We start from the raw sequence: 23,289 nt of genomic DNA, 5'->3' as shown, positions 1-23,289 counted from the left end.
TATTTCAAATCCAAGAGGCAGTGTCGTAAGAGAGTTATACTCAGCTAATGACATGTCCCTAGGAGCATCAAACTGTGTTGAAATCACGGTGTTAGGTGATAGACCATCTGGGGCTTGGTGAGGACGGAAGAGAAATCTCTGCAAACACAAGGCGGAATTCGGTAGTTGGTAAGTACAAGATTCTGCAATTTTTGTGGTAGCTGTGAATTCGTTTATAAAGCAACCCGAGACTTCGTCAAAATAATGCCAATCAACACCACTCTGGAGGCAAACATCGGCCTCAGTGACCGAGATGATGGGCTTGCTGCGTCGGTGCGTTGCTTGGTGAGGTTTATTTTGAGAAAGGAGGCCAATGCGCTCAGCTCCTTGTACTCTGACGAAATAGGGTTGATGGATCGAAGATGTACTTGGTCGATATGAGGCTCTTGGTTTCTCAATGTGAAGATAATAATGACTCAACACGTCGCACAAAAAGAAGATGGTAGACTGCCTCCAGCATCCGAAAGATTTCGGGACATTCAATTCAAAGAAAGTGGATTTGGCCTTGAGTGAATGGACTGGTAGAGGCCATTCATGAATATCAATTTGAATTTTGGCGGCTTGGTCTCGATTTAGACATGATCCGCAGTCGCTTTGATGATGCCCATTTTCATCTTTCTTGCATTCGGCGAGAGAAGCGTTACGTAGTAAGTCATGGTAATGTGCCTGTAACTGGCGAAGCTCAGCAATCTTCGAATTTCTTTGCTGATCTGCCCGCCTTGGTATCGCCCGGTAAGATTCCTGGTGTTCAACCGATTTGTCGAAGTATCGAACTGAGAAGCAGGAATCAGTCCCGAAGTCTCGAAAGATGCCGTCACCAAAATACACAATTTTCGCTTGACGCTCCTGAAGATATTTCTCAGCACAAGAAAGCCTCAGCATTTGTGACGGAAGAGGTAGCAAAAGAGACTGGAACAAACCGGCTGGAATGCACGGGTCGTAGTCTTTCAAATCTTCGTGGATTAGGTTGGCAGATTTATCAGAAGCAACCCAAAGTTCCAGCAGAGTCAGAACCATGATGGAAATAGCCTCAGGATTGCCAGAGTACGCAGTGGCAGCAGCTCGATGGTAGCAAATCATCAGGGTACCAAGCTTAGCACATGTCTTCAACTTAGCAGATGTCTTCAACTTAGCAGTGTTTTTCATAAGCCAGGCACTGAGGCTTGAAGAAACCCAGTACTCAAATGATGCGAGATTGTAGATCGTGTAGTCCGCATCATGAAGATCAACAAAGTCAAGATGGCATGGAAGCACCCCAGGCTGTAGCTGAAGTAACCTTGAAGACGGCTGGAAGGCGGAAGTGATGGGCCCACGAGAAGTTTGCTGGAAGATACTTGAGATATGAGCATCCAGGCCCGGGAGTTGAACACTGATATCATTGAGAAAATTCAGTAGAGCTAGTGATTGCACATCGGGGTAATGCTTGCTTTTGAACTGAATCTGTCCCCAGTGCTCGTCAATTTGCAGGACCTTTTGATTCACGATTTTCTCAACAGAAGACAACCAAGCAGGTTTAACTGACAAGTTGATTCTAAGCAAACGACGTGCCAGTTTCGCGTTCATAACATAGAGGTCGTCACTTGAGGCTCCAATATCAAAACAGCCAGCAACGGAAGCCATGAAGAAGACCATAAAATGTTTGTACAGTTCATACCCCCTCTCTTGTCCAAGACTTCTACGGCAAATAAGTTGCATAGTGACTCGGACTAAAAGCCACAGTGACGATCTCCGCCAGGGGGATCGGCTTCTTTGCCACAAAATATCATCACGGGTGTGCTTGAGGATTTGAGGCCAGCGTACAGTGGTACCAAGTGGAAGCAGGACTGACATCATAAACTCAGTAATCATTTTGGGATGGGTTGTATCGCGATCCTCATCGTGTTGTTCCCCGGCTTTTTTCACTTTCAAACTGGTATTGGGAGCTGACTGATGGCTCATTTGGCATAGGGTTTGAGATATCATGTCGCGGAGTTCAACGTTGTCAAATGTATTCATCGTGAAAGCAAGAGCGTAGCCAGGAAATGAGCGCCGAAGACGACCCAAGGTGGCCATGACAGCCTTGTTGCGAGAAGAAAGCTCAAATGATTCGAAGTGGATGTCCTGATGTCGAGACAAGAGCACCGCGGCATTTTGCGCAGGGACATAAATTGGTAAAAAACCTCCTGTTCCATGGTTAGAGCTTCATCTAGACAGCGGAAGGGCCTTATAACTTACCATCGTTCATGAGATTTGTTAGAGCAAGCTTTGTATCATCCTCAGCCAAGTGGCCGTGGTAGTTACGAATATCTTTCAGGCGAGAAATCGCTGTGGAAATCGAGGCGACAACACTACAGTCTGCCTCCGAGACCTGGGAACTGAAACTATTGAGTGCATCAATAACCAATTCGAGAAGAGCAAACTCGTGTTGCGGGTTGTGATCATCCTCCTGAGGGAGTCAGAGGAAGAGTCGGAGAATGATGTCGTGTTATGTACAGAGACAGTCTCATTGACCTCATTGATAGAAGTACTATCAGATACCCCAGACGATGAGGTGGAGTCATTCGTGGAGGGAGATGGTGCGGACGACCGCACCATGTTGACGTCGGGAGGGCTGCAAGAGATGGAAAGCGAGTAGAGATTCACAGTCAAGCGAGAGTGGGATAGGGACCAGGCAGCAGACGGCCTTGATGAGATGATGCGTAGAGAGCGAGAACAAGAGCGGGAGATAGAGGGAAATAGTGACGAAGAAGAAGACGGAGAAGATGGGAAAAGAAGCAAAGAGAGAACGGGGAAGGAAGAAAGGAAAAGTAAACGTCGAGAGAAGAAGCAGAAGGTGGAACGCATACAACAAACTCGCACCACTACGCTCTTTTCCTCGCACCCAGGAACTACAAGATCATTCAAGAGAACTCAAGGGCATTTGATTGGCTCAATTTGGTAAACGACCAAAACTCCAACATGAAAAGCTTCTCATTGTCCAGGAATCAAAGTCTTAAGCCTGCCTAACAACACTCCCACCCTCCTCCAAAACCCCAGTCCGATCAATGAGCGCCCGTGCTCTAAGATACGGATCCAAAGTCCAATAATTGATGCGGAACTCCTCAATAACCGAATTCCGCCTCGAACTTAGCTCGTCCACCGACGCCGGATCCCCTTCTCCTTCGGCGAACGTGGTAGCCGAGATCCAAGCCGCGGTGGCAGCAAGCATGCGGATGCCAATCATCATACGATCATACATGAGTTTGTCACGCGTGGCGGTATCCTCCATTATGGCGTTTTCGTTTTGCTTCGGCTCGACATATTTATACTGCCAGTCCTCGTCCCCTTTTAGTTCTCGTGGGATCTGAGTGCGTGAGATGAACTTGTCGAGGTCGGCGACTGATTTCGTAAAGTGAACTTTGGATGCTACGACAGGATCCATCCAACCGTGGATTAGTCTCCAGATGCCTGAGAACGAGGTGTGTTAGCCTGTGTGTCACAGTTGGATACAATGCAGCTTACCGGAGAAGATCCATGGTGCGTTATGGATGAGCAAGAGGCCCAGAGATTCGGGGTAGTTGGCTTCAAAGCATTTGATGATGAATTTAACAGGCGAGTATTCCTGTTATGGTCAGTGTTGGTACAGCATAGGGGATATCAAAAAAAACTTACCATGTTGGACAAAGAGAATCCAGACATATCAAACACAATTGTCTGCCAACCAGTCAGCATAGATCACATATTCGGAATGTGGATCACATACACCAGTCTCAACCGGCGGAACCACAATCAGTCGAGTCGACTCAATGACATGAACAATATACCGTTCGAGGGTTTCCTCCGTCTGAGCACCGGGCTTATGAATCTTCACCCGGACATAATTCACAGGACGACCTTGTCTATCAAAGCCGTGCAGGAAACTCTTGCCCATCTTGAGCTGCTCGATGAAATCAGTGCCATCTTTCTTTTCTTTCGCGGACTTGCTGGTTCTCGATTGTTCCAGAGCATATCCTTCGCCCTTGGGCAGGATATCATCATCGACATCCATTTCCTTTCTCCACAGGATTGTCGATGTCATCATACTGAACGCCTTGCCAACGTCCCATTTCCTAGCCCTCAAGAATCGAAGCAGGAGACTATCAGGATGTTCTTGCTTGACCATTTTGAGGATTGCGAAACACATTTCTTGGGGAGTCATTTGGGCTACAATGTTCTCCATTGACTTAATCTCGGATTCTTGAGCACCCAATTTCCGGAGCTGCGCGAATAATGTGGTGAAGTGCTCGGGAGATACTTTCCGCGTTGCTAGTTCCGAGATGATAGTCTTCTGCGCGTCTTTGTTCAGGAGTGAGTCCACTTTGTCGAGTGACCTTTTCTCTTTGGTGTCTCCGTTTGTTTCGCCATTGCTATCGCCGTTGACATGTCCATTGGTCTCCCCATTGGTTTCGCCGTTAGTGTGGCCGTTCTCAGTGCCATTTGATTCCGGGTCAGCTGTTCCGTTGGTCGATTTTCCATTGACATTCTCCCCCTTCAACGCAGCGATAATAGCTTCGACAGTCGGCTCATTGATCTTGTCCAACGCCTCGAAGAGCTTATTTGAGGGACCCTCAGGAACAGGAACATCATAAACAGCGGACAACACAGAAGCGACAGAAGCGAAGATGATAACCCAAAACTCGCGCAGCTTGGCTTCCTGTTCAGGCGTGAGGTTGTGGAGGTATCCCGTCGAAGTATCGGGTGCGATAGCCATGGCGTCAATGTTATATTATATTGAGAGGAAGGCAGTTGCAATTGAATAGTCTGTTTCACAAAGCAGACGGCCTCTTCTTATCCATGACTGTTACCAAGGGTTGGAATGGTCTCCACATGAACGGCCAAGGGGGTTGGCTGCCTCGGTCCTCGTGTCACGCGTGCGCTTTAAAATTGATCCATGAACCTCGGTGTTTGAGATCGGAAGATCGTCTCGTTTGATTGCTTTGACTGCCTTGTTTTTGGGCTGAAACGCGAACAGACTCCGGGGGTGACGATCCCCCATGCGGAGACGATCGACACGCTTGCTCGGCTTCTTTTTGAGGGTTGGAAATACGTGAAAGTGGGTGGCTCCAAATATTGGCGGCAAATTTAAGGGGTTCTCATTTTCAGATACTGTATACAAAATAGATGAATGATGCTAATCCTAGTAAGTTATCTCTGACCCCTGACAGTACTTACACCCACCTATTTCCAGCCCCCAATCTTCATCAACTTCAAATGCATTCCCTCCAAAGGTTGACTAGTCAATGTCCCTCCAAAAGTGATCTTCTGCTTTGGATCCTTTAATTCACACTGGAAAGTACCAAACAGCCCCGCGACCGCACAGCGAAACTCAGCTTTCGCGAAATCCTTCCCAATGCACGCCCTAGGCCCATGAAGGAAAGTGATCTGGGCGAAATTCGTCGTCGCACCTCCATGTTTATTAGGAGTTTGTTTCCCGGTCTCAGTATCGGTGTCAATCCATCGCTCAGGCAGAAATTGATCGGAAGTCTCGCCCCAGAACTCCGGGCTCCGATTAATAGACTGCGGACAAAGTGCGATCGTTGTGCCTTTGGGTATCTTCTTCCCTGCAATCATAGTATCACGAATGGCTTCACGGCCTGTCATTGGGACGGTGGGGTATAGACGAAGTACTTCCTGGCATACGCCGTTGAGATAAGGCATACCTTCAAGGTCTTGCCAGGATACCAAGTCGGCTGGGGAAGGAATCGAGTGGCGGATTTCTTGACGCAGTTTATCCTGGATATGGGGCTCTACACAAAGATGATAACAGCACCAAGTAAAAGCCCCAGCTGTTGTTTCATGCTGCAGTGGATTTTAGCTTTCCATCGTCTTCTGTGGTAGGGCAAAGTAAGTATGAGGCAGCTTACCCCCGCAGCAAGGAATGTAAGCATCTGGTCCACCAGCTCGCTGTCGCTGAACTCCCCACCTCGCATCATTGTACCTAGAATATCACCGTCGGCAGCTTCATGGTCCATTTTCTCAGATACAAGCAGCGTGCGTTTCTCGCGCACAATGTCGTGGAATACCTGTCGCAGGTACCTGACATTGCGCGGGAGCACAATATTAGCCTTACAAGGAATCAATCTTACCAGCCACTGGGGCAGAAGCAGCGAGGCACCAAAAAGGACGATCAGATCAGTCGACGGCTTTAAGATTGCAGAGTAGCTCTGCGACACTGGGTCGTTTTCATTCTCCAATGACTGAAAGTCGCGGCCGATAGCAGCAGGACCTATGATATCCAAAGTCAATCGACTTCAATAGCCCTAATATTAGCTGTCTGTTTCCAGTATCTTTTAATGAAATAGCCACGGCACTCACCTAGCCCACCCCCCAATCTCAACAAACCCAGCCGGATTCGCATTGTGCAAGCCCGGCAGGGCATGAAGTCTAATCTCGCTCTCCAACCGACTCAAAAAGAGCTGCGTCTTCGTCCACATCAGGGGATACATAGCCCGGATATTCTTGATCGTGAACGCAGGAGTGACAGCTTTCCGCTGTGCACGATGAGCATCCCCTTCAGAGAGAATAAGTCCGTACCCCAGCCCACGAGCTAGAAACTCCCGTCCGCCTGGTGGCTTGACAAAATCATAGCTGTTAGTGTGCAAGACATCCATCAATGCTCTGTGATTTGTAGCTAACAGAAAGCTGTCGTTCAGAGCTTCGCGGAAGTGGATGAGGCCTTCGTTTGGGATTGTTCGGAGCCAATTTAGGGTTATGCTGCCGCGAGGGTGGAGCATGAAAACTTTTGCTCCGATTAGGGGGCCCTAGTAGTTTTCGTTAGCTTTTCTAGTACAAAGGGAGATTTTTTGGTAGTGAATCAATACCCGGACTGTAGGCAGGTGTCGAAGGGGGTTGAAGAAAAAGGGCCATATGAAGACCCTCCATATTGCCAAAAGAAGGAAATTGGCTGTCAGGGCATAGAGGAAGATTGTGGCAGGACGCTCTGCATATACATGGGTTGCGATGATTACGAGTGTTTCGAGCACAGTGGAAGGAATGAGAAGCATCAGACGTTCTTTGGCAGTAGACATATTTCTTCCTTGGCTTATAGTTTTCCACCACCAGATCCCCTCGTTATAAATGCTTCGAATTTATACATTTCCTTTCACTCACATGCTGATATCCTTCCTCATTAAGATTCTGCCTACAACTTGCAAGAATCACGGAGAACACATCCTCCGTCCCTTAAAGTTTCAATGACTCAAATCCCACTTTGCCATGGAGTGAATATCTCATGTCTAGTCTCACATGCACGTCAAATCGGTCGATCACATCAAAGGCGGGGAATACGTCTAGCGTACCCCAGCCGATTTGCGGCTAACGTGAACCATCAATATCATGGCCCATATACTGTAAGTGAGATCCAGTGCACCGGAATTTTCACATGCATCTGGGGAAGCCCGGGAACCATGCGACGCCTTACCGTTTTCGGCATGCAGGGCGAGCGAACCAGATCTTGTTTGGATGTCTGAGCGCACTACTGTGGGGAGATTCATTTGGCCAATGGCGTTCATTTGGGGTTGACGACATTATGGAACATTGTGCGATGAATAACATAACATTCTAATAAGAAAGAGCTGCCATAAGTGCGTGAGATTCATAGTCTATAACCCGAAAGGCTTTGTCTAGCATGAAAAATGGCCGAATAGCGAAGCGGGGAAAATGACCGAGAAGTCCGTAAAGACTGACTGATCGGTGTAAAAGGAAAACCGACGAATGAAGAAGGGTGCTGCTCAGACTATAAGTAGAAAGAACCCAAAAGAAGACCCAAAAGAATCGTTGGGACCAGAACAGAACAACAAAGACCAACAACAGACCGATCGGATCCAGCATCCTTCTCAACCCCCGGTTTCGGGTACGAAATACCCTTTTCCGAGCTTACCAACCTGTCCTCTCTGGAATAATAAACTGGGTGATTTAACAAATGTGCCACAGGAACCCAGTTATTAAAGATCACCAAAAAGAACAGATGAAGAAGGGGTGGCCAGGCAACTGTTGTGAGCAATCCCCTGACAAGACCTCCATCTCCATACACAGCCATCTGAATGGCGATCACAAATGCACCAACGCTGGCAATAAACAAGCCGACATTGAGCAGAATGCCACTGCCACTTTGAAGGATATCCCTGTACGCCTTCTTCAGGGGAGAGATGGACGTAGCATTCTCACTAGAGTTGGCCGTGCTTCCGGTAACGAAAGACCCCTTTGGTTTGCTCCCGAAAAGCTGGAATCGGATGACAGCATACAGATGCGCTATAGGAGACAGTGTTAATATTTGCGCATTATCGATAAACGAGACGCGAAAAGAACCTACCACCAGCAAGCCAGCTATTCTCAGCATGGGCAAAAGGTGCAAATGGAACACCAGCATGCGCACTTCGAAGCCAGTCATAAGCCCAAGTAGACGCAACATGAACGGTAGCGAGAATGATCTGGGCTTTGACCTGCCAGGTAGATCCAGTAGGGATCAAAGAGTCCCCAAAGACCAAAAGAAAAGGCAGGGCCACATAGCCAATTACATGGCAAGCCAGTCCTGCAATGATAGACAATCCGCCAATGGCAATATCCCACCGCAGGTTCTCAGGAATGCCCTGGTTAGCCGATGGAGACAGAACAGAGATCTGCTGAGAGTGGCCAATATACCACCGATTGCGCTGCTTGACATGTCCAGCGAGGGAAGTGGGGACGAGTCCGAATTGCAATACTTCCTGCACTTGCATCGTGCGCTTTCCCAGTCCGCGTAGGATCAAAGAAAGTTGCCAGTCCTCCGAGAACGAGTACGTTGGATACCCGCCAGCATTTAGAATGGCGTCGCGACGGAAGACCGCGCCGGAGCCGGCATCCAAGGCGTGGCCGAGGAGGTCCAATTCTGTATTCTCGCATGTGTAAAAGTATGCCCGTGACTGTGAGAGGGGATCACCGTTGGGCAGGTTGTAGAAGTACTGGCGCGTGGTCAGTAATGCTGCTTCTGGGTCTAGCAGTAGGTGTGGCAGAGTAGCGCGCAGGAATTCCGGCAGCAGGATCGAGTCTGCGTCCACGACGGTGCAGAATTCAGGTGGATCTTCGGTTTGCAGAGAGAACAAGGCGTAGTTGAGATTTCCTGCTTTGGCGAAAGATTTACCAGACTGCTTACCACGCGTGTGGTAGTAAAGATGGCTCCATTTCAGGGAAAGCTTGGTAATTGCTTCCTGGAGCTCGGCTGATGCTCCATCATCTAGAATTCGGACCCGAAGAAGATCAACTGGATAGTCTAGCACACAGGCTGCTCGCACAGTGTCTAGAATGACATCGGATGGTTCACCACAGCAAGTGATCAAGACATCGACCCGAGGCAGATTGTCGCTGCTGCGTAATCTTAATCTTTTGCGCGAGTTTTGCTCTAATGATTTGGTTGCTGTCGCCGACAATTTTTGATGGTTATGCGATATGTCTGTTTTAATTAGTGTTTGCCAGAACAGGTTTCTGGAGTAGATACTGACAAGCAAACAAAAGCTCCACTGTAAACATGGCCCACATTTTCCATGTTCGCTCCTCAGTCAGAATGAAGAATAAACGAGCCACAAAGTAGATGTATGTCGCCCATAGTGCCGTTTGTGAGGCAAGTTGAAGATATTTCCGATAGCGCTTGCCAGCTAACGTATGCTCATCAGGGGCAAGCTCCTGGATATCGTGAACGTGTTCAGGAGACATTGAAGCGAACTTGATTGACAAAACCGAATCGCCGTTCAATTGTGCGGTGATGCTTCCTATTCATATTCCACCACCTCTTTGTTGAAGAATAAGACCTCAAGACAATGATCCTAGGCAGCTCTTCTGTCTAGAAATGAGAACCCAAAAGATCCCGAAATTTTTCCAGCCCAAGAATTCAGGGGCGTGAATGCATTTAGGTCTATCTAACTACAAGCAGATCAGCTAAGCTCCACTTCAATTCTAGAACTTACTTCGTCTATTTATACTATTCACACTATTTGAAGCGACGAACCAATTGCCTCTGAGATTTCTTCACCGTTTTATGCCACTAGCGCCGTCTAGTTCGGATTTACACAGTGGACCAATCCCCCGAGCATCCGATTGGCCAATTGCACATGGAAATACCGATGCATTTGTATGGGGATTTGGGCATTTTCTGCATTTCTGCCTTTCTTTCGCCTTCTCCATTCTGTTTCTGGCCGCTGCTCCCCACAAAAGTCGCCTACCCGAACCCTAACGTTACCCTTCGGTTTAATCCCTCAGCAGACCAACATCAGGCATAACCCCTGCATTTTCGAACGAGCGATATGTCTCAACCCACGTCTCAAAAGTAGAATCATTCCGATGCCATCCAAACTCCCTCGCCTTGTTCATAGATGAAATGGTCAACCAAGACTTGCCCGTCGCCCAATTAAAGAATCCCCATGTTCCCCAATCAAACGCCTCCGCCTTACCGCCATACTTGGCAACAACACGTTCCCACACTTCGCGCTTGTCTTTCGCCCACTCTACCATGTCGATTTCATTGGACAGCGTTTGAGCTTGACCGCTTGCTGTCTGGAAGACGGGCTCTGGAACCTGTGGTTACATATCTCATATCAGAACAGATATTCAGAACAAAGAAACTAGACTCTAGCGTGTTATGCAGGCTGGAAATTATCATACCTCAAGACCGAAATAAGCCGCAAAGTCTCGCCAGATGTGTTTCCACACGAAGACATCCCCGTTCACGTGGTTGAATGCCTCGTCTTTGCAGTGATCCTGCGATGCAGTCCACACAGAGAGATCCGCCAGACTAGGCGCGTAGGAGTTATCATCGATGGAATTCCAAAAGTATTCGTTTCCGGGGAAAGCGGCAGGTTGGCCCAATTCACGACAGATCAGCATGTAGATTGCGATAGTCAGGACTTCAGACATGCCATTCGCTATTCGGCCAGCGGTAATTAGCCCATATCCGCATGACACTCTGCAAGACATCAAGTGCCCCTTTAAGGCTGCTGAAATCAAATCGGAGGACATACCATGCGGTGCAAACCCGTTGATAGCATTAGGCCGAATAACATTCCACCCCCACGTTCCTCTCCTCTTCTGAACTTCGCGCAGGTAGTCCTCCTGGTTATAGTAGAAGTTGAACCCCTTGTCATCATAACGAGGGAATGACTCCTCCAGCGGAACCCTCACGGGACCAAGGTGGACACCGTAGTACTGTACAGTATCACTTTTTAGCATCATTCAAAGCAATCTCTTTTGCTCTTTTTAAGATTCAGTGTCGAAACAAACTCACCTTCCCACCAGTCTGAAGCGAAACCCGCACCAACTTCGGACAGACAGCATCGACTGAATCAATGAAGTTCCGGAAAAGAGGCACATTGCGTTCGCGCAGGACCTTGAAATCGTCGCTGTGCACGTAAGAAGTGAAGAAGGCGTGTGTCACATCAGCGCAGGTTTCTCTCAGTTTCTCTGTGATTTCATCGACTGGGTTGAGGAAATCTACTGCAATGAATTTGACGCGTGGGTCGATCCAAGCGTTTGGGAGAGGTCGTCTGGATGTGACGATTATTTTGGACCTGGTTGTTTGTTAGTTAATAATATGAAGGTGTTGGAGTTGGCTGGACATACTTACCACTCTGACTTTGGCTGACGGACGAGGTGTTCTATGATGTTGAAGCCGCTGATGCCGTTGGCGCCTGTGACGAAGGCGACTTTCTTGGTTGGTGGGACCATTTTGAGTGTGTTGATCTGGCCCTTTTTCGCAACTAGATATTTGTGATATAGCTGCTCGGAATCGAGGATGTCTGCGGTGTTTTATATTTGCTCTTGGAGTCCGGCTATAACGGCTCCGAACCCTAGGTGGGTTGCATAGCTGTGGAGTCTGTAAGCTGCGGGGCAGCTGCTCTACATCTACATATTGTCAAACTGTTGGCAAAGTCATGAACAAAGCGTGGAGTATTTCGTGTCCTGTTCGGCTTGCCGGTCAGGTTGCCGGTCGGGTTGCCGGCTTGTTACATGTATTCCGGTTGACTTAGCACAATAGTTGAATAAAGTCTGTGGTTAGAAATATCGGACAGGTATCACGTAGGGCACCTTTTTTAACTCCGATGACCCGCATTCCTGCAAAACAAACTTGGCGGGAAGGATAATTGGGGCAAAAGTGACGATGATCGCGGTGGGTCCTGAAGATCTACACGGAATCTTGGACAGGATTATCCATCTCAATAAGCAAGATTCCGTCAAGATTCCGATTTCACCTCTAGATCGGAACTCAAATTTGTGACAATTACTAGTAAACAGGGGGTTTGAATGAGAAAGATGATATCAGAAATGCCAGAATATGTACAATAAATATAGGGCAGATGCTTATATACCGCTAAAGTAAACCAAAATGCAGAGGGAGAATATATGCAAAACAATCACCACTCCAAGCGATCATCACAAACAAGCGTAACGTCAAATCTTTCCAAACCCCTCCATACCCTCGAGCCAGAGTTGCAAGAGGCAACAATATCCCTCAGATCACTGATCATGCCACCAGGCCCACTAGCAAAAACACTAGTAGGGCCACGCACCGTATCCTCAAGGAAAGAATTAACAAGCACAGGCAGATCAGGATGTCTATTCACATCCTCAGCACCACTACCAAGCCGCTCGATGGCAGTTGGCTTGTCACATCCGCAACAGCCAGACTCAGACGACGAAGAAGGCGAGACCTGCACGGCCTTCTCATCAATCTCGATCTTGGGCGAGTCGACAGGAACGGATAAATTGCAATTCTCCGAGTCGTCCAGCGAAGGAGACTTGCTGCTGGTGTCCCGCGTAGCGAAAATCTTAATGTCGAGATTCAATTCCTTCCGTGCTTTTTGCAGGATGTCCAGTTCGGCTTTGACCCACTCTGTATTTGATGAGTGGCGAATTGCCCAGATGAGTTCGACCTTGCGGTCTGGGGAGCGGGGTTGCTGTGCTAAGTCCAGGAGGACGGGGAGAACGTAGGTAATTCCCGTTCCGCCGGCGACGCAAAGGATGTTGGTGTTTGGTGTCAGGGAGGTGGTGATCTCTTCGCCGTAGGCGCCGGTCAAGATGATAGGCATGGTTGGGTTGCCCTTTGCAGCGAGCGCGGCGACCTTTTTCGTTTCGCCGCCTTTCGCACGAAGGAGGTAGGAGTGTTTCACTGTGCCCTTTGAGACAGACGGGAGGTTGAGCGGGGTGAAGGGGTGGGATTGCCAGATGCTGCATTGGGTGAAGCATAGATAGTAGTGTTGGCCGATAGCCCAGGGATCTTGGTTGTTGTCCAGGTCAAGGCGGATGACGTCGCCATGTTCCTCGTCTGGGAAGCGGGTGATTGTTGCGTCTGCGGATTTAAAGCCGAGGCCTAGCGTGCTGGATTGTTCAGGGTGGTAATGAAGTATGGCGGTTCGAACTAACCGGGCGCCTCGGTCGAGGAACCAGAAGATCAGCGATGGCCAGAGGAAACATTTTAGTTGTTTCCAGTGGCCCCAGCACGCGCCGATGTAGACCACGGCAAGGACGTAGTGTAGCTTGCGGAAGGTCTCGTAGCCGGTGAGCCGGATTCCCCATGGAGTGCTCAGTGCAAAGAGCAGTAGCAAAAGGATCATTGCAACAATACCCCAAACAATGTAAGTCTCTTTGACCCATGCGAGGGCAACGGAAGGTTGCGGCTGGTAAAGTCTGATCTCGACAACACACCAGCCAATTGTATGAAGGGAACTTTGCAGGAAGATGATGTAACCGAGCCAGCGGTGCATGAAGTTGAAGCTCTGGTATGGCAGGCCAGTGATCAACGAAAGAAAGGACTCTCGACTGCTCAGCAAGACAGAGAGTGGAGTCAGGGCATATGCTAGGGTGCCAACCCGGTCTGACCAAGGTCCAATACTATTCCGGGTGTTATAAACACCGGGCATATCCGACACAGGGGTCACCCAGGTGTTATAACCGATGCCCACGAAGCTGAAGATGAGAAGATACCCCGAGAGCAGGGCGAGAATGAGCACCTGCAGACGGGTAGTCCGTCCAAAAATCATCCGAGCCGCATCCGGGAGAAGGTATTTTCGAACAACAGATGAACAGGCGCGCTGGATTTTGGACAGACCCACAGGCGCTGGTGTGGCCATCATCGGTGACATTGGTGTGCCAAATTGCTTCAAAACAACCCAGCTCAGCAGCAACGCGCCAATCACGCACCACAAGATGCCGGAATAAAGCATGCCCAGGTCATGGGAATGATAGACATCGTCCAGATAGGCACAAGAGCCTGCATCGTTTGTGCAGGGCAGCGCCCGATCGTAATATCCCCAATGAGGCTCCAACGACGTGGCGGCGCTCATATTTTGGATGTGGCGAGCAGCCACTTTGGGGAACGTCATGTTGTATATAATCCAAGCAGTACGCCTGGGGTATCAATGGCAGCAAATCTCTGAGCCAGGTTGAAATATCTGACACGGATTAACAGGTCATGGCGAGTGGATTGAAGGTAAAAGTATGAAGATGGCAATTCTCCGGGGAAGCCAACGGTATTTTAGAGATTACCACAGGCCTCAACCCCGACCAAAGTGGCCAGTTTCGCATCTGAGGCGATTTGAGCACATTTCTCTCTCACGCCATGGTTGACTCCACTTGGTGGGGGCGCGATCAGGTCAGATATAAGTTGAGGCCGCAACCTGATACCGTAGAGACTGGTTGGACTCCAGATACACCTCTATCCTCTACCCTTCTCTCCGTATACCCTCATCAGCAGTCATGGAGGGCATGGATATGGGAACCAGCAGCGCCGACTGCAAAATCTCCGTGAGTGCGCCAAGACTCCATATCCAGAACTATTCGCTTATCTCATCCAGATGCTGTTCAATTTCAACACCATTGATGCCTGTTTCCTATCCACCGGATGGCAGATCAAGAACAATGGCATGTTTGCTGCAACATGTATAGGCACCATCCTGCTGGTCGTGCTGGTTGAGTTCTGTCGCCGCATTGGGCGCGAGTACGACAACTTCCTGACGCGCCAATTCCAGCGCCAAGCTGCGCACGGCACACTTGCCAAGACTTGTCCACGGCGGGCAATGACTTTTCGCGCCACGCCTCTGCAGCAATTGATTCGCTCGATTATTCATGCGGTGACTTTTGCCGGGGCTTATATTACCATGTTGCTGGCCATGTACTTCAATGTGTATGTGATTATCTGCATTTTCATTGGAGCGGGGCTGGGCAAATTCTTATGTGATTGGATGGTGGTCACTGTGGGTTTGGATGACGCGCAGGAAGATACGCGGAAATTGGAGGAGACCACAATATGTTGTGATTAGCCTGGAACTGGTTTGAGAATTGCGATGATACCAATTGTTTTATTTTGCATTTCTAGCGTTCACGCTTTAGCGTTCAATGATACCTTGATTATCAATTATCAAAGAGGCAATCTCTGTCTTGCTTTTCGAAGATTAGTACGACGCGGGCAGTTATTAGCTCCAATCGAAATCAAAGTATTAGATCAAACTGAACCTTATCAATCGATGTAACCACAAGCCTAACCAAGACCTAACAAAATGAGTGTGTCCTCGTCACCATCTCAGGTTTTGCAATCTTAACAGCAGCGAAGCTTCACCTCAGCGTCTTGAGCCGGATCATTGAACCATAATTCTCTTTTATATTTCAAGTTCCCCAAAGGACAAAGGGCTAGCACCCCAATCTCTCAGTATCAACTTCGAGCGTAGCGACCAAACGCCTCGATCGCCTGTTTCATAGAATATCCGGAAGCTTTTGTCGATCAATATCTTTGGCATTCAATGATTTAGCTAAATAACGAGCAAGGGTATTCTGAGCTCATCTTGAATGATTGAGCAGTAGTAATATCGCTAACTTATTGATCCAAAAAGTCTGATAATATACAAAAGAGAATTGGGATGTGGACTTCCAGTTTCAGCCTTGTTAGAAATGGGATCCTAGGCACACCTAAGGGATTTTCTTCCACCACATCACCCTGACTTATTCGTTGAGCCCCTAACCTACAGAAATCTCTATAACCTCACCGGATTGAGGTTGCCATATCATATTGTGTGATTTGGTTTGTGTTTGCGGCTTTCCACATCGCTCTCCCCCATTCGCAGCACAATCCAAGCAAGATATTGACCAAAGATATGTCATCTTACAATGTAATCAGTTCCATGACACACAATGAAGTAGAACTAGAGTTTGCGACCTCTGTATTATGCATGTCGCCCTTGCACATCTGGCGGATCTAGCGAGACTAATCAGTTCTGAGCAGACCAAATTCGGAGATGATGAGCTTATAAATGGGCCTTGACATCAAGTTATATTTATATCTTTCTGGGCCTAAGTAGCGCGACTCAGACCGGTCAAATATGAAGAAAATCAAGCACTTACCCTTCGTGGCAGATACGCATCTAGCAAACGACTGGCCCCTTTTACTTTCTGAGATGACAAAGTCGCGACGAAAGCAAGTGTGATCAGGAGGGACACGCGTTACAGGTAGATCAGACTCTAAGCCATATTGGTAGGCAGCGAAAAAAGCGGGATGATCTTTAGACCGCTCCAGAAACCTAACATGAGGATCTTCGTAGCCGTTCTTTATCTCGCGCTTTTTCCAATGATTTTTCAATGCTTTCATGTCGTTGAAGCCTTCATAGCAGTCGCGGGATGGGCAAATATAGTTTATTTTTGACGTTTCCATGATCTCCTTAGAGAGAGCAATTTGCTGTTGCAGTCGCGCATTTTCGGCCTCAAGTCTTGCCATCCGTTCAAAGGTTACTCCATGGTCTAGAGATAGAGAGCTGGTGGGCTTTATAATGAGGAACACGAAACCAGCACTGATGATCGTCGGCGTCTCAACCCACACAGTCTGAGCAATCTCCAGTTTAAGCGGGCCGATCATTGGTTTACTGTTTGTATCTTCGGCGAGCAGGGGCGTGTAGATAGCACCGGCAAAGTTATGTGGGGTTTCCGTTTCCTTGGTAGTTCGCATGATAGCGTAGTCGGCGCACTTTAGCTTTCTCTTAGTTCGGGAGACTCGGAAATGAATTGCGCGTGGTATACTTACTCCTGGATGAACAAGCTTCCGGAGCTCGGCGGTAGATTGATCCATATGATTCACTTTGAGCTCGATGACCCCGTGAATTGGGTCCCCTAAAGTATTGCCCAGTAGCCAAGAGCGCATGCCGGGAATCAAATCGCGGATCAGGTCCACGTTGGCGTTTGGGACATGTCGAACCGGCCCGACGGGATCCATGATGATCTGCCGAAAACGTAGATTCTGTTTACGATCGATGCTGATGCGCTGGCAAATACCCCGCCAGATTGTGCGATGAGTAAGCAAATATTGACAGGGATGAAGAGCCCTGGAGGCTTTGGTGCCCTGGTTGTATCCACCGGTTTTATAGGCAGAGGACCAGCTAGTGGCCATCGAATTGTATAGTGTGCAGATATACTAGATGGATTCAAGTTGTGTGCAGCTTGAAACAGTTGGAAGATCAAGGACTTTGTTGGGCTGTGTAGGTCTCTGGTATTTAAATCAAGCTTATTAATTGACGTGTATGCCTCGGTGGTCGAAAAGGGGATTAACGTAAGCTAGAGGTAAACCTCTCCTCTGTAACTCCTAGACGAGAAGAAAGCAGTATCCTTGGGACTACAGAATTACGCAGTAAGCAATAGATGTTAAACGTTTTTTCTAACAAACCAACCATTAGCAGTCTAGAAATAGCCGATCTGACCCCCACCCGGCTGGACCGTAATAAGTATTGGGGCCAGCGCCTACCTGATTGAATTGTCCAAGACGCGCTCATTGGTAGGGTTAGGCGTCCACAGCGTCGTTGGATCTCCTCAATAACCTGTGAATTGGTTAACATACTTACATTGGTTCATATGTCGCCCAAAATAAATCAAGTATAGATCGCTACTTTTCGGTTTATTGTTGCCATCCGTCACGTACCGGAGCTGCGGATGATCCCAAATACTCGTCTGAACTGCACCTACAAAGCATTGGTAGATGGATCCATAGATGCGTTCAGCCTAAATTGGAGTTGCTATCCCTGTATAGTTCTGGGGCCTGGTTTATAAATTACTGAACTGGTAATTAGACACCTATTCTAGTTGTCTCTATGACCTTTTTGGCCTAACGTTAACATAGTTGGTAACTGACCTAAGTTAACTAAACCCTGGGACTGCCCAGGAAGAATCGTGTCTTATTACTAAGCAAGTGCCAGCACCCGTGGACCTGGGCAGCCTCCTGGGCAGTCAGTCACTTGCCTAAGGGGACATCAGCCTCCGTCAATAATGGAATTTGGCATCTGTATCTAACATCTGCATTATCTCCAACAACATCCAAAGTTGAAGAACTTGAATATCTCTTTCTGTCTTCAAAAAAATCAGGTATACCACCTATCATCCATGCTCTCAGACCATGCTTCCATCCCTGCTACGGCCTTTCTCTCGGCTAAGACGGTCGTGGAGACCCCTTGATTTCTCTAATCCAAAAATTACACGGATGAACAAGAGTCAGCAGATCGAAGAAGAGACCATCCCAGATTATATTGCTTCACGGTATCATCCTACTCGAATAGGACAAGTCTTTCAAGACCGGTATCAGGTCGTAGGAAAGCTAGGATTTGGAGCTAGTTCGACTGCGTGGCTTGCGCGGGACATGAAGTGAGACTCATCTAGTGCTAGTATCTAAGGATATGGCCAATTTTAAACAGATCAAACTCGTACACAGTTGTCGTAGTTACGTCACGCTTAAAATATTCATTAACTCCACGTCTTTGGGACAGCAGTCAGATGACGAGCTTAAGATGTAGCAACGCATGGAGAGAGCGTCGAAGTTCCATTCAGGTCGCAACGCTGTCCGATCACTCCTTGACTCATTTGATATCGATGGTCCCCAAGACAAACATCGGTGTCTCGTGCATCCCCCATTGTGGGAGAGTGTGTTGACATTTTTGCACCGCTCTCCGCTACGGTAACTACAGAATGCGAATCATACACGCAGACTTGTGCTTTCCTACCGTCATCTAACTTACTTATAATATCAATTGGCACGATCATTCTGTTAGATATCAAAGCTGACAATATCATGTTCGGAATTGCTGATGATTCAGTCTTCACTGACTTTGAAGAAATGGAGCTTGAAGCTCCCTTACCGAGGAGGGAAATAGATGGAAAGATAATATGTGTCCCGAGAACTCAGGATGCCTATAGAATGGGGAGCCCCGGTCTTATGCGACTTCGGATCTGCTATGCTTGGTGACATAGAGCATTTCGAAGACATCCAGCCTCATATCTATCGAGCTCCAGAGGTGATTCTGGAAGCTCCCTGAACTTATAGTGTCGATATATGGAATGTGGGATGTATGGTAAGAAAATTCGTTTGCCTCAGGTGGTGATACTGAAAAGTATATCTAAGACTGCAATCACAGATTTGGGACCTATTTGAAACCGAATCGTTGTTCACTGGATACGACCCAGAATTTCAGACTTGCCGAAGTCGCGCTCATCTCAGCGAAATTATAAGTCTCCTCGGTCCCCCTCCACTCAGTCTGCTTGCCCAAGGGAAGTCAAGCCACAAGTTCTTCCACAAGGAAGGTAGGAACATTACTTCTTTTGTCTGGTCAAATTCGAAACCCGCTCACTTTACCTGGTTTTTTAGGTCACTTTTGTGTTAAAACCCCATTACAACCTCGGATCCCACTGGAAGAGAGAGAAAGTAAACTTGAGGGAGAGGACTAATCGAAGTTTTTGCGCCTAATAAGGAAGATGTTGCAGTGGAAGCCAGGCATGCGAAGTTCCACTAAGGCACTAGCACAATACGAGTGGATTTGTCAGAACTTATGAGGTTTATACTAACAGTTTCAATATACAAGAAAGAAAGACCGGCTAAGTGTCTATATAGTTAGGAGACTTCCTAAACAATACTTTGCTATAAATATGAAATATAAAGAGCTATCGTAGGCCGGCAATGGTAGAAATAAACAAAGAGTGTTCAATATAAGTAGCTTTTGTCCTCCAAGTCTTTCACTTTGAAGGATATCATACGCTTTAGAGGACGTGAGAGCTTCAGTTAAAGTTCATTTCCCGAATAATCTTCAATCAAGTATTTGATCTCGACTACTTCGGAATCTGACCCGATATATCCGGCCTCGGAATTCGGTTCTTTAAGTGCTGTATGTCTCAGAGGCTTTGACAGCGCTGATCTATCGCATTTCCATTACGATCGACGTATCGAAACAATGTTCCTATCTCACCGATCACTCCGATTACTCCGAGATGCTGTGCCGAATTCCGTAGCAGTGTAAAAGGCGTGCCAAGCCAGCCAAGCCACCAGTGCCGACCCGCCTGTCTCCGCCTCCACCGCATGGACCTGCATCGCACTGATAAGCAGCGCAAGCAGGACTCGCTGGTTGTTATCTGTGCCTGTATCCCCGCATACGCTGTCTACAATGGGTAAGCGAGCTCTGCCAAATCCTCCAAAATTCAACGTCGGCGTTCTAGTATTGACCGTTGACCCCGGATATACCCCGGCTTTAGATAGCAAACGTCGCTTTGTCCCGCTGATAGCTGGAAACTTCCAAGGTTCCTACTTTGATAAGAAACTTGCATGACATCTCAAAGCTTGATAGCTTGATCGAACGAATCCTGTTGCTTCTTTCGACACGCTGAACGGATCCTCGGCCGACGTGGTTTGACTGACGTATGCTCTTCTGTTGAACAATTTACGTAAAATCGTAAGATCGTTACTTACTGGAATCTTTATCATTCAAATTGATGCTGAGATGGAGATCGTAGGATTGCAGATTGCTCAATGGAGCTTATCATGTTATTTGGATCGTGCATCTGTTTGCAGATAACGACACGAGCCAAAAGCTTAGAGGACAATATGAAAACACTGTGACGCTGACCAGAGCGTCAAGGATATAAAAGGCACGACACATTGATTCGAACCAAGGCACGAGTGTTCAAAGTATTCATCCTATACCTGCTCTCGGCCTCATCATCACCTCGAGCCATGAAGAATTACCTACAGCACACCCTGCTGGGACTAGGGCTCACGGGTCTAAGCCTCGCAGGTGTGGTACAACGAGACATTGAGGTGATACGGTTCCATAGTCTCGGGGATGTAACTGCTGATTCCTTGCACAACATCCATGTTGAGTTCTTGGACAGTCAATTTGAGGGCCACCTGCAGCTCGTCTACGGAGAATGCACAATCGAAGACCCAATGCACAGTCATCATGAGATTGGAAGCACGTTCGTGAAACGTGAAGCACACCCGGAGCGATTTGTCTGGGCTACGCCATCTGATGCACCACATTCACTCTGTCTACATGCCTTCTCCGGAACCACGCTCATGGGCCGCTCCTCGCCCATTATGGTATCGTCGCCAATCAAGAAGCGAGAGAACATTGCGGACGTGGCAGATGCCATGGGCCCTTGGTTTGATGGAGTTGCATACATGAAGTCAAAGAAGAACAACAAAGCATTTGTATCCAAAGCAAAGAGCCACTCTGTCGCCATCCTGGGCGGTGGAATGTCAGGCTTGATGACTAGTCACTTGCTAGAGTCGGTTGGTATTCATAACTGGCATATCTATGAATCGTCTCAACGTGTCGGCGGCCGCATCCGCACCAAGTACCTTAACAACACAACGCCTGATCAATATCAATACCAGGAAATGGGTCCCATGCGTTTCCCGGTCAGCATCACATATGCTGACACCAATGAGACCCTTGAAATCATGGACCACCGCATGGTCTTTCAACTAGCTGATGTTCTCAACAAGATGAACAAGAAACAGCCAGAACTTGCAGTCAACTTCATTCCCTGGGTACAGAGCAGCCCCAACGTCCCTGCTGCCTCTGGTGGTAACCGTCTACCCAATGGACAAATTCCCAGTGCTGCCCAGGTTGCTGCCAACTCATCGCTTGTTTACACTGCGGCATCGGAAAACGCCACGGCTGCCACAGAGGCAGAATCCGACTATGAAAAATACACCACGCTCGACGACAGAGAGACTATCCGCAAGATTGCGACAAACATGTACCAAGCTCACAAGCAAGCCGTTGAAGATGGCATGTTCCACTGGTCCGAGGCCGGATACCTGCGGTACGCAATGGGCTACGATGCAAATCTCACCGACTATGTTGCCGGCACCACCGACTCCCCAATCTGGGGCGACTTCTACGACGACGTCTACTTCGCAGCCACCAAGTGGCGCACTATCGATAAGGGCTTGGAGTCGCTACCACGCGCCTTCTACCCTCACGTCAAGGACAAGCTGACCCTGAACCGCACCATCCAAGGCCTAGTTCACAACGAGACCTCTGGAAAGATTGCCGTTACCTGGCGCGACGACCCCCTTCAAATGGTCCCAGAAAGCAAGGAATACGACTACGCCGTCGTGGCTGCGCCTTTCAGCAAGGTCAGACTTTGGGAACTCCCGCGATACTCCTCCCTCCTCAGCCGGGCTATTTCAAGCCTCAACTACGACCCGGCCTGTAAGATGGCCCTTCTCTACAAGACCCGCTTCTGGGAGCACTTGGACGAACCCATCTTCGGTGGATGTGGCTCGGTGGATGTATCCGGCGTCGGAAATATTTGCTACCCATCCTACAACATGAATGGCACCGGACCAGGTGTAGTCCTGGCCTCGTATATCTCTGGCACACTGGCACGGTCCACTGCCGCGCTCAGCCCGGAGGAACATGTTGCTCTCATCCAGCGCACTATGGTCAAAGTCCACGGTGAAATTGCCGCAGAGCAGTTTACTGGAGTCTACGATCGCCAGTGCTGGGAGTTCGATCAACACCAGGCTGGTGCTTGGGCTGATCCTCTTGTTGGTCAGCAGGAGCTGTATTTGCCGGCTTACTATCAGACTGAGTTTAACACCATTTTTATTGGTGAACATACTAGTTATACCCATGCTTGGATTTTCTCTGCGTTGGATTCTGCTGTCCGTGGTACTACTCAACTGCTGCTTGATTTGGGCTTAGTTGATGAGGCAAAGTTTGTGGTTGAGACTTGGATGGGTCGGTGGATCAAGCTTTGAAGTTGATAGTATACAGATTATTTACAATGATGAGGGATCTCATCACGAATAAACAAATTCGATTAGCACTATCGTTCTAGTTGGTATTTCATTTTTGTAAGTTTGGAGCGTGACAGTTTGTACAAAGACGTACAAAGACGCATTTAATTGAATTTGGCTCTTTCGAATGGGCATTTGCAGTTGAAAAGCAAGACTGACTGTCAAGTTATGTTTGGCAGCGAGAATGG

The 23,289-nt window shown here is 48.1% G+C and overlaps 11 protein-coding genes across 11 annotated transcripts; 4 read left to right on the top strand and 7 right to left on the bottom strand.

The window, feature by feature from the left end:
• Window positions 1-898: 898 nt before the first annotated feature.
• On the bottom strand, window positions 899-2,613 carry N7511_005430 (uncharacterized protein; the record flags this gene model as incomplete). The annotated part of the gene is given in 4 exon segments (XM_057127807.1): window positions 899-948; window positions 960-2,201; window positions 2,254-2,464; window positions 2,512-2,613. 4 exon segments carry the CDS (start codon window positions 2,611-2,613, stop codon window positions 899-901), a joined length of 1,605 nt encoding a protein of 534 aa, XP_056984324.1.
• A 397-nt stretch (window positions 2,614-3,010) lies between these two features.
• N7511_005429 (CRAL-TRIO domain-containing protein) lies at window positions 3,011-4,747 on the bottom strand (the record flags this gene model as incomplete). Its single annotated transcript, XM_057127806.1, has 4 exons — window positions 3,011-3,465; window positions 3,520-3,619; window positions 3,670-3,711; window positions 3,761-4,747. The coding sequence occupies 4 exons, from the start codon at window positions 4,745-4,747 to the stop codon at window positions 3,011-3,013; spliced, it is 1,584 nt and encodes a 527-aa protein (XP_056984323.1).
• A 467-nt stretch (window positions 4,748-5,214) lies between these two features.
• Window positions 5,215-7,064, bottom strand: N7511_005428 (cytochrome P450; the record flags this gene model as incomplete). Its single annotated transcript, XM_057127805.1, has 4 exons — window positions 5,215-5,835; window positions 5,901-6,285; window positions 6,352-6,797; window positions 6,858-7,064. The coding sequence occupies 4 exons, from the start codon at window positions 7,062-7,064 to the stop codon at window positions 5,215-5,217; spliced, it is 1,659 nt and encodes a 552-aa protein (XP_056984322.1).
• A 707-nt stretch (window positions 7,065-7,771) lies between these two features.
• N7511_005427 (glycosyltransferase family 2 protein) lies at window positions 7,772-9,777 on the bottom strand (the record flags this gene model as incomplete). Its single annotated transcript, XM_057127804.1, has 3 exons — window positions 7,772-8,286; window positions 8,348-9,463; window positions 9,513-9,777. Coding segments are annotated over 3 exons (1,896 nt in total), but the record flags the coding sequence as incomplete, so codon positions are not given.
• Window positions 9,778-10,254: 477 nt separating this feature from the next.
• N7511_005426 (SDR family oxidoreductase) lies at window positions 10,255-11,727 on the bottom strand (the record flags this gene model as incomplete). Its single annotated transcript, XM_057127803.1, has 5 exons — window positions 10,255-10,581; window positions 10,669-10,928; window positions 11,025-11,208; window positions 11,288-11,570; window positions 11,627-11,727. 5 exons carry the CDS (start codon window positions 11,725-11,727, stop codon window positions 10,255-10,257), a joined length of 1,155 nt encoding a protein of 384 aa, XP_056984320.1.
• Window positions 11,728-12,413: 686 nt separating this feature from the next.
• On the bottom strand, window positions 12,414-14,381 carry N7511_005425 (ferric reductase family protein; the record flags this gene model as incomplete). The annotated part of the gene is made up of 1 exon (XM_057127802.1): window positions 12,414-14,381. The coding sequence occupies one exon, from the start codon at window positions 14,379-14,381 to the stop codon at window positions 12,414-12,416; it is 1,968 nt and encodes a 655-aa protein (XP_056984319.1).
• A 373-nt stretch (window positions 14,382-14,754) lies between these two features.
• N7511_005424 (copper transporter family protein) lies at window positions 14,755-15,317 on the top strand (the record flags this gene model as incomplete). Its single annotated transcript, XM_057127801.1, has 2 exons — window positions 14,755-14,802; window positions 14,853-15,317. The coding sequence occupies 2 exons, from the start codon at window positions 14,755-14,757 to the stop codon at window positions 15,315-15,317; spliced, it is 513 nt and encodes a 170-aa protein (XP_056984318.1).
• A 938-nt stretch (window positions 15,318-16,255) lies between these two features.
• On the bottom strand, window positions 16,256-17,254 carry N7511_005423 (uncharacterized protein; the record flags this gene model as incomplete). Its single annotated transcript, XM_057127800.1, has 1 exon — window positions 16,256-17,254. One exon carries the CDS (start codon window positions 17,252-17,254, stop codon window positions 16,256-16,258), a length of 999 nt encoding a protein of 332 aa, XP_056984317.1.
• Window positions 17,255-18,424: 1,170 nt separating this feature from the next.
• On the top strand, window positions 18,425-18,818 carry N7511_005422 (uncharacterized protein; the record flags this gene model as incomplete). The annotated part of the gene is made up of 2 exons (XM_057127799.1): window positions 18,425-18,669; window positions 18,737-18,818. 2 exons carry the CDS (start codon window positions 18,425-18,427, stop codon window positions 18,816-18,818), a joined length of 327 nt encoding a protein of 108 aa, XP_056984316.1.
• Window positions 18,819-18,824: 6 nt separating this feature from the next.
• On the top strand, window positions 18,825-19,746 carry N7511_005421 (uncharacterized protein; the record flags this gene model as incomplete). The annotated part of the gene is made up of 5 exons (XM_057127798.1): window positions 18,825-18,945; window positions 18,990-19,263; window positions 19,346-19,373; window positions 19,437-19,602; window positions 19,667-19,746. The coding sequence occupies 5 exons, from the start codon at window positions 18,825-18,827 to the stop codon at window positions 19,744-19,746; spliced, it is 669 nt and encodes a 222-aa protein (XP_056984315.1).
• Window positions 19,747-21,022: 1,276 nt separating this feature from the next.
• On the top strand, window positions 21,023-23,062 carry N7511_005420 (flavin monoamine oxidase family protein; the record flags this gene model as incomplete). The annotated part of the gene is made up of 1 exon (XM_057127797.1): window positions 21,023-23,062. The coding sequence occupies one exon, from the start codon at window positions 21,023-21,025 to the stop codon at window positions 23,060-23,062; it is 2,040 nt and encodes a 679-aa protein (XP_056984314.1).
• Window positions 23,063-23,289: the final 227 nt, after the last annotated feature.

This window comes from Penicillium nucicola (assembly GCF_028828085.1).
Source record: "Penicillium nucicola strain IBT 29836 chromosome Unknown utg000005l, whole genome shotgun sequence".
NCBI classification, from domain to species: domain Eukaryota; kingdom Fungi; phylum Ascomycota; class Eurotiomycetes; order Eurotiales; family Aspergillaceae; genus Penicillium; species Penicillium nucicola.
Note: the sequence above shows the minus strand (reverse complement) of the source record. Positions and strands in the feature narration are given on the sequence as shown.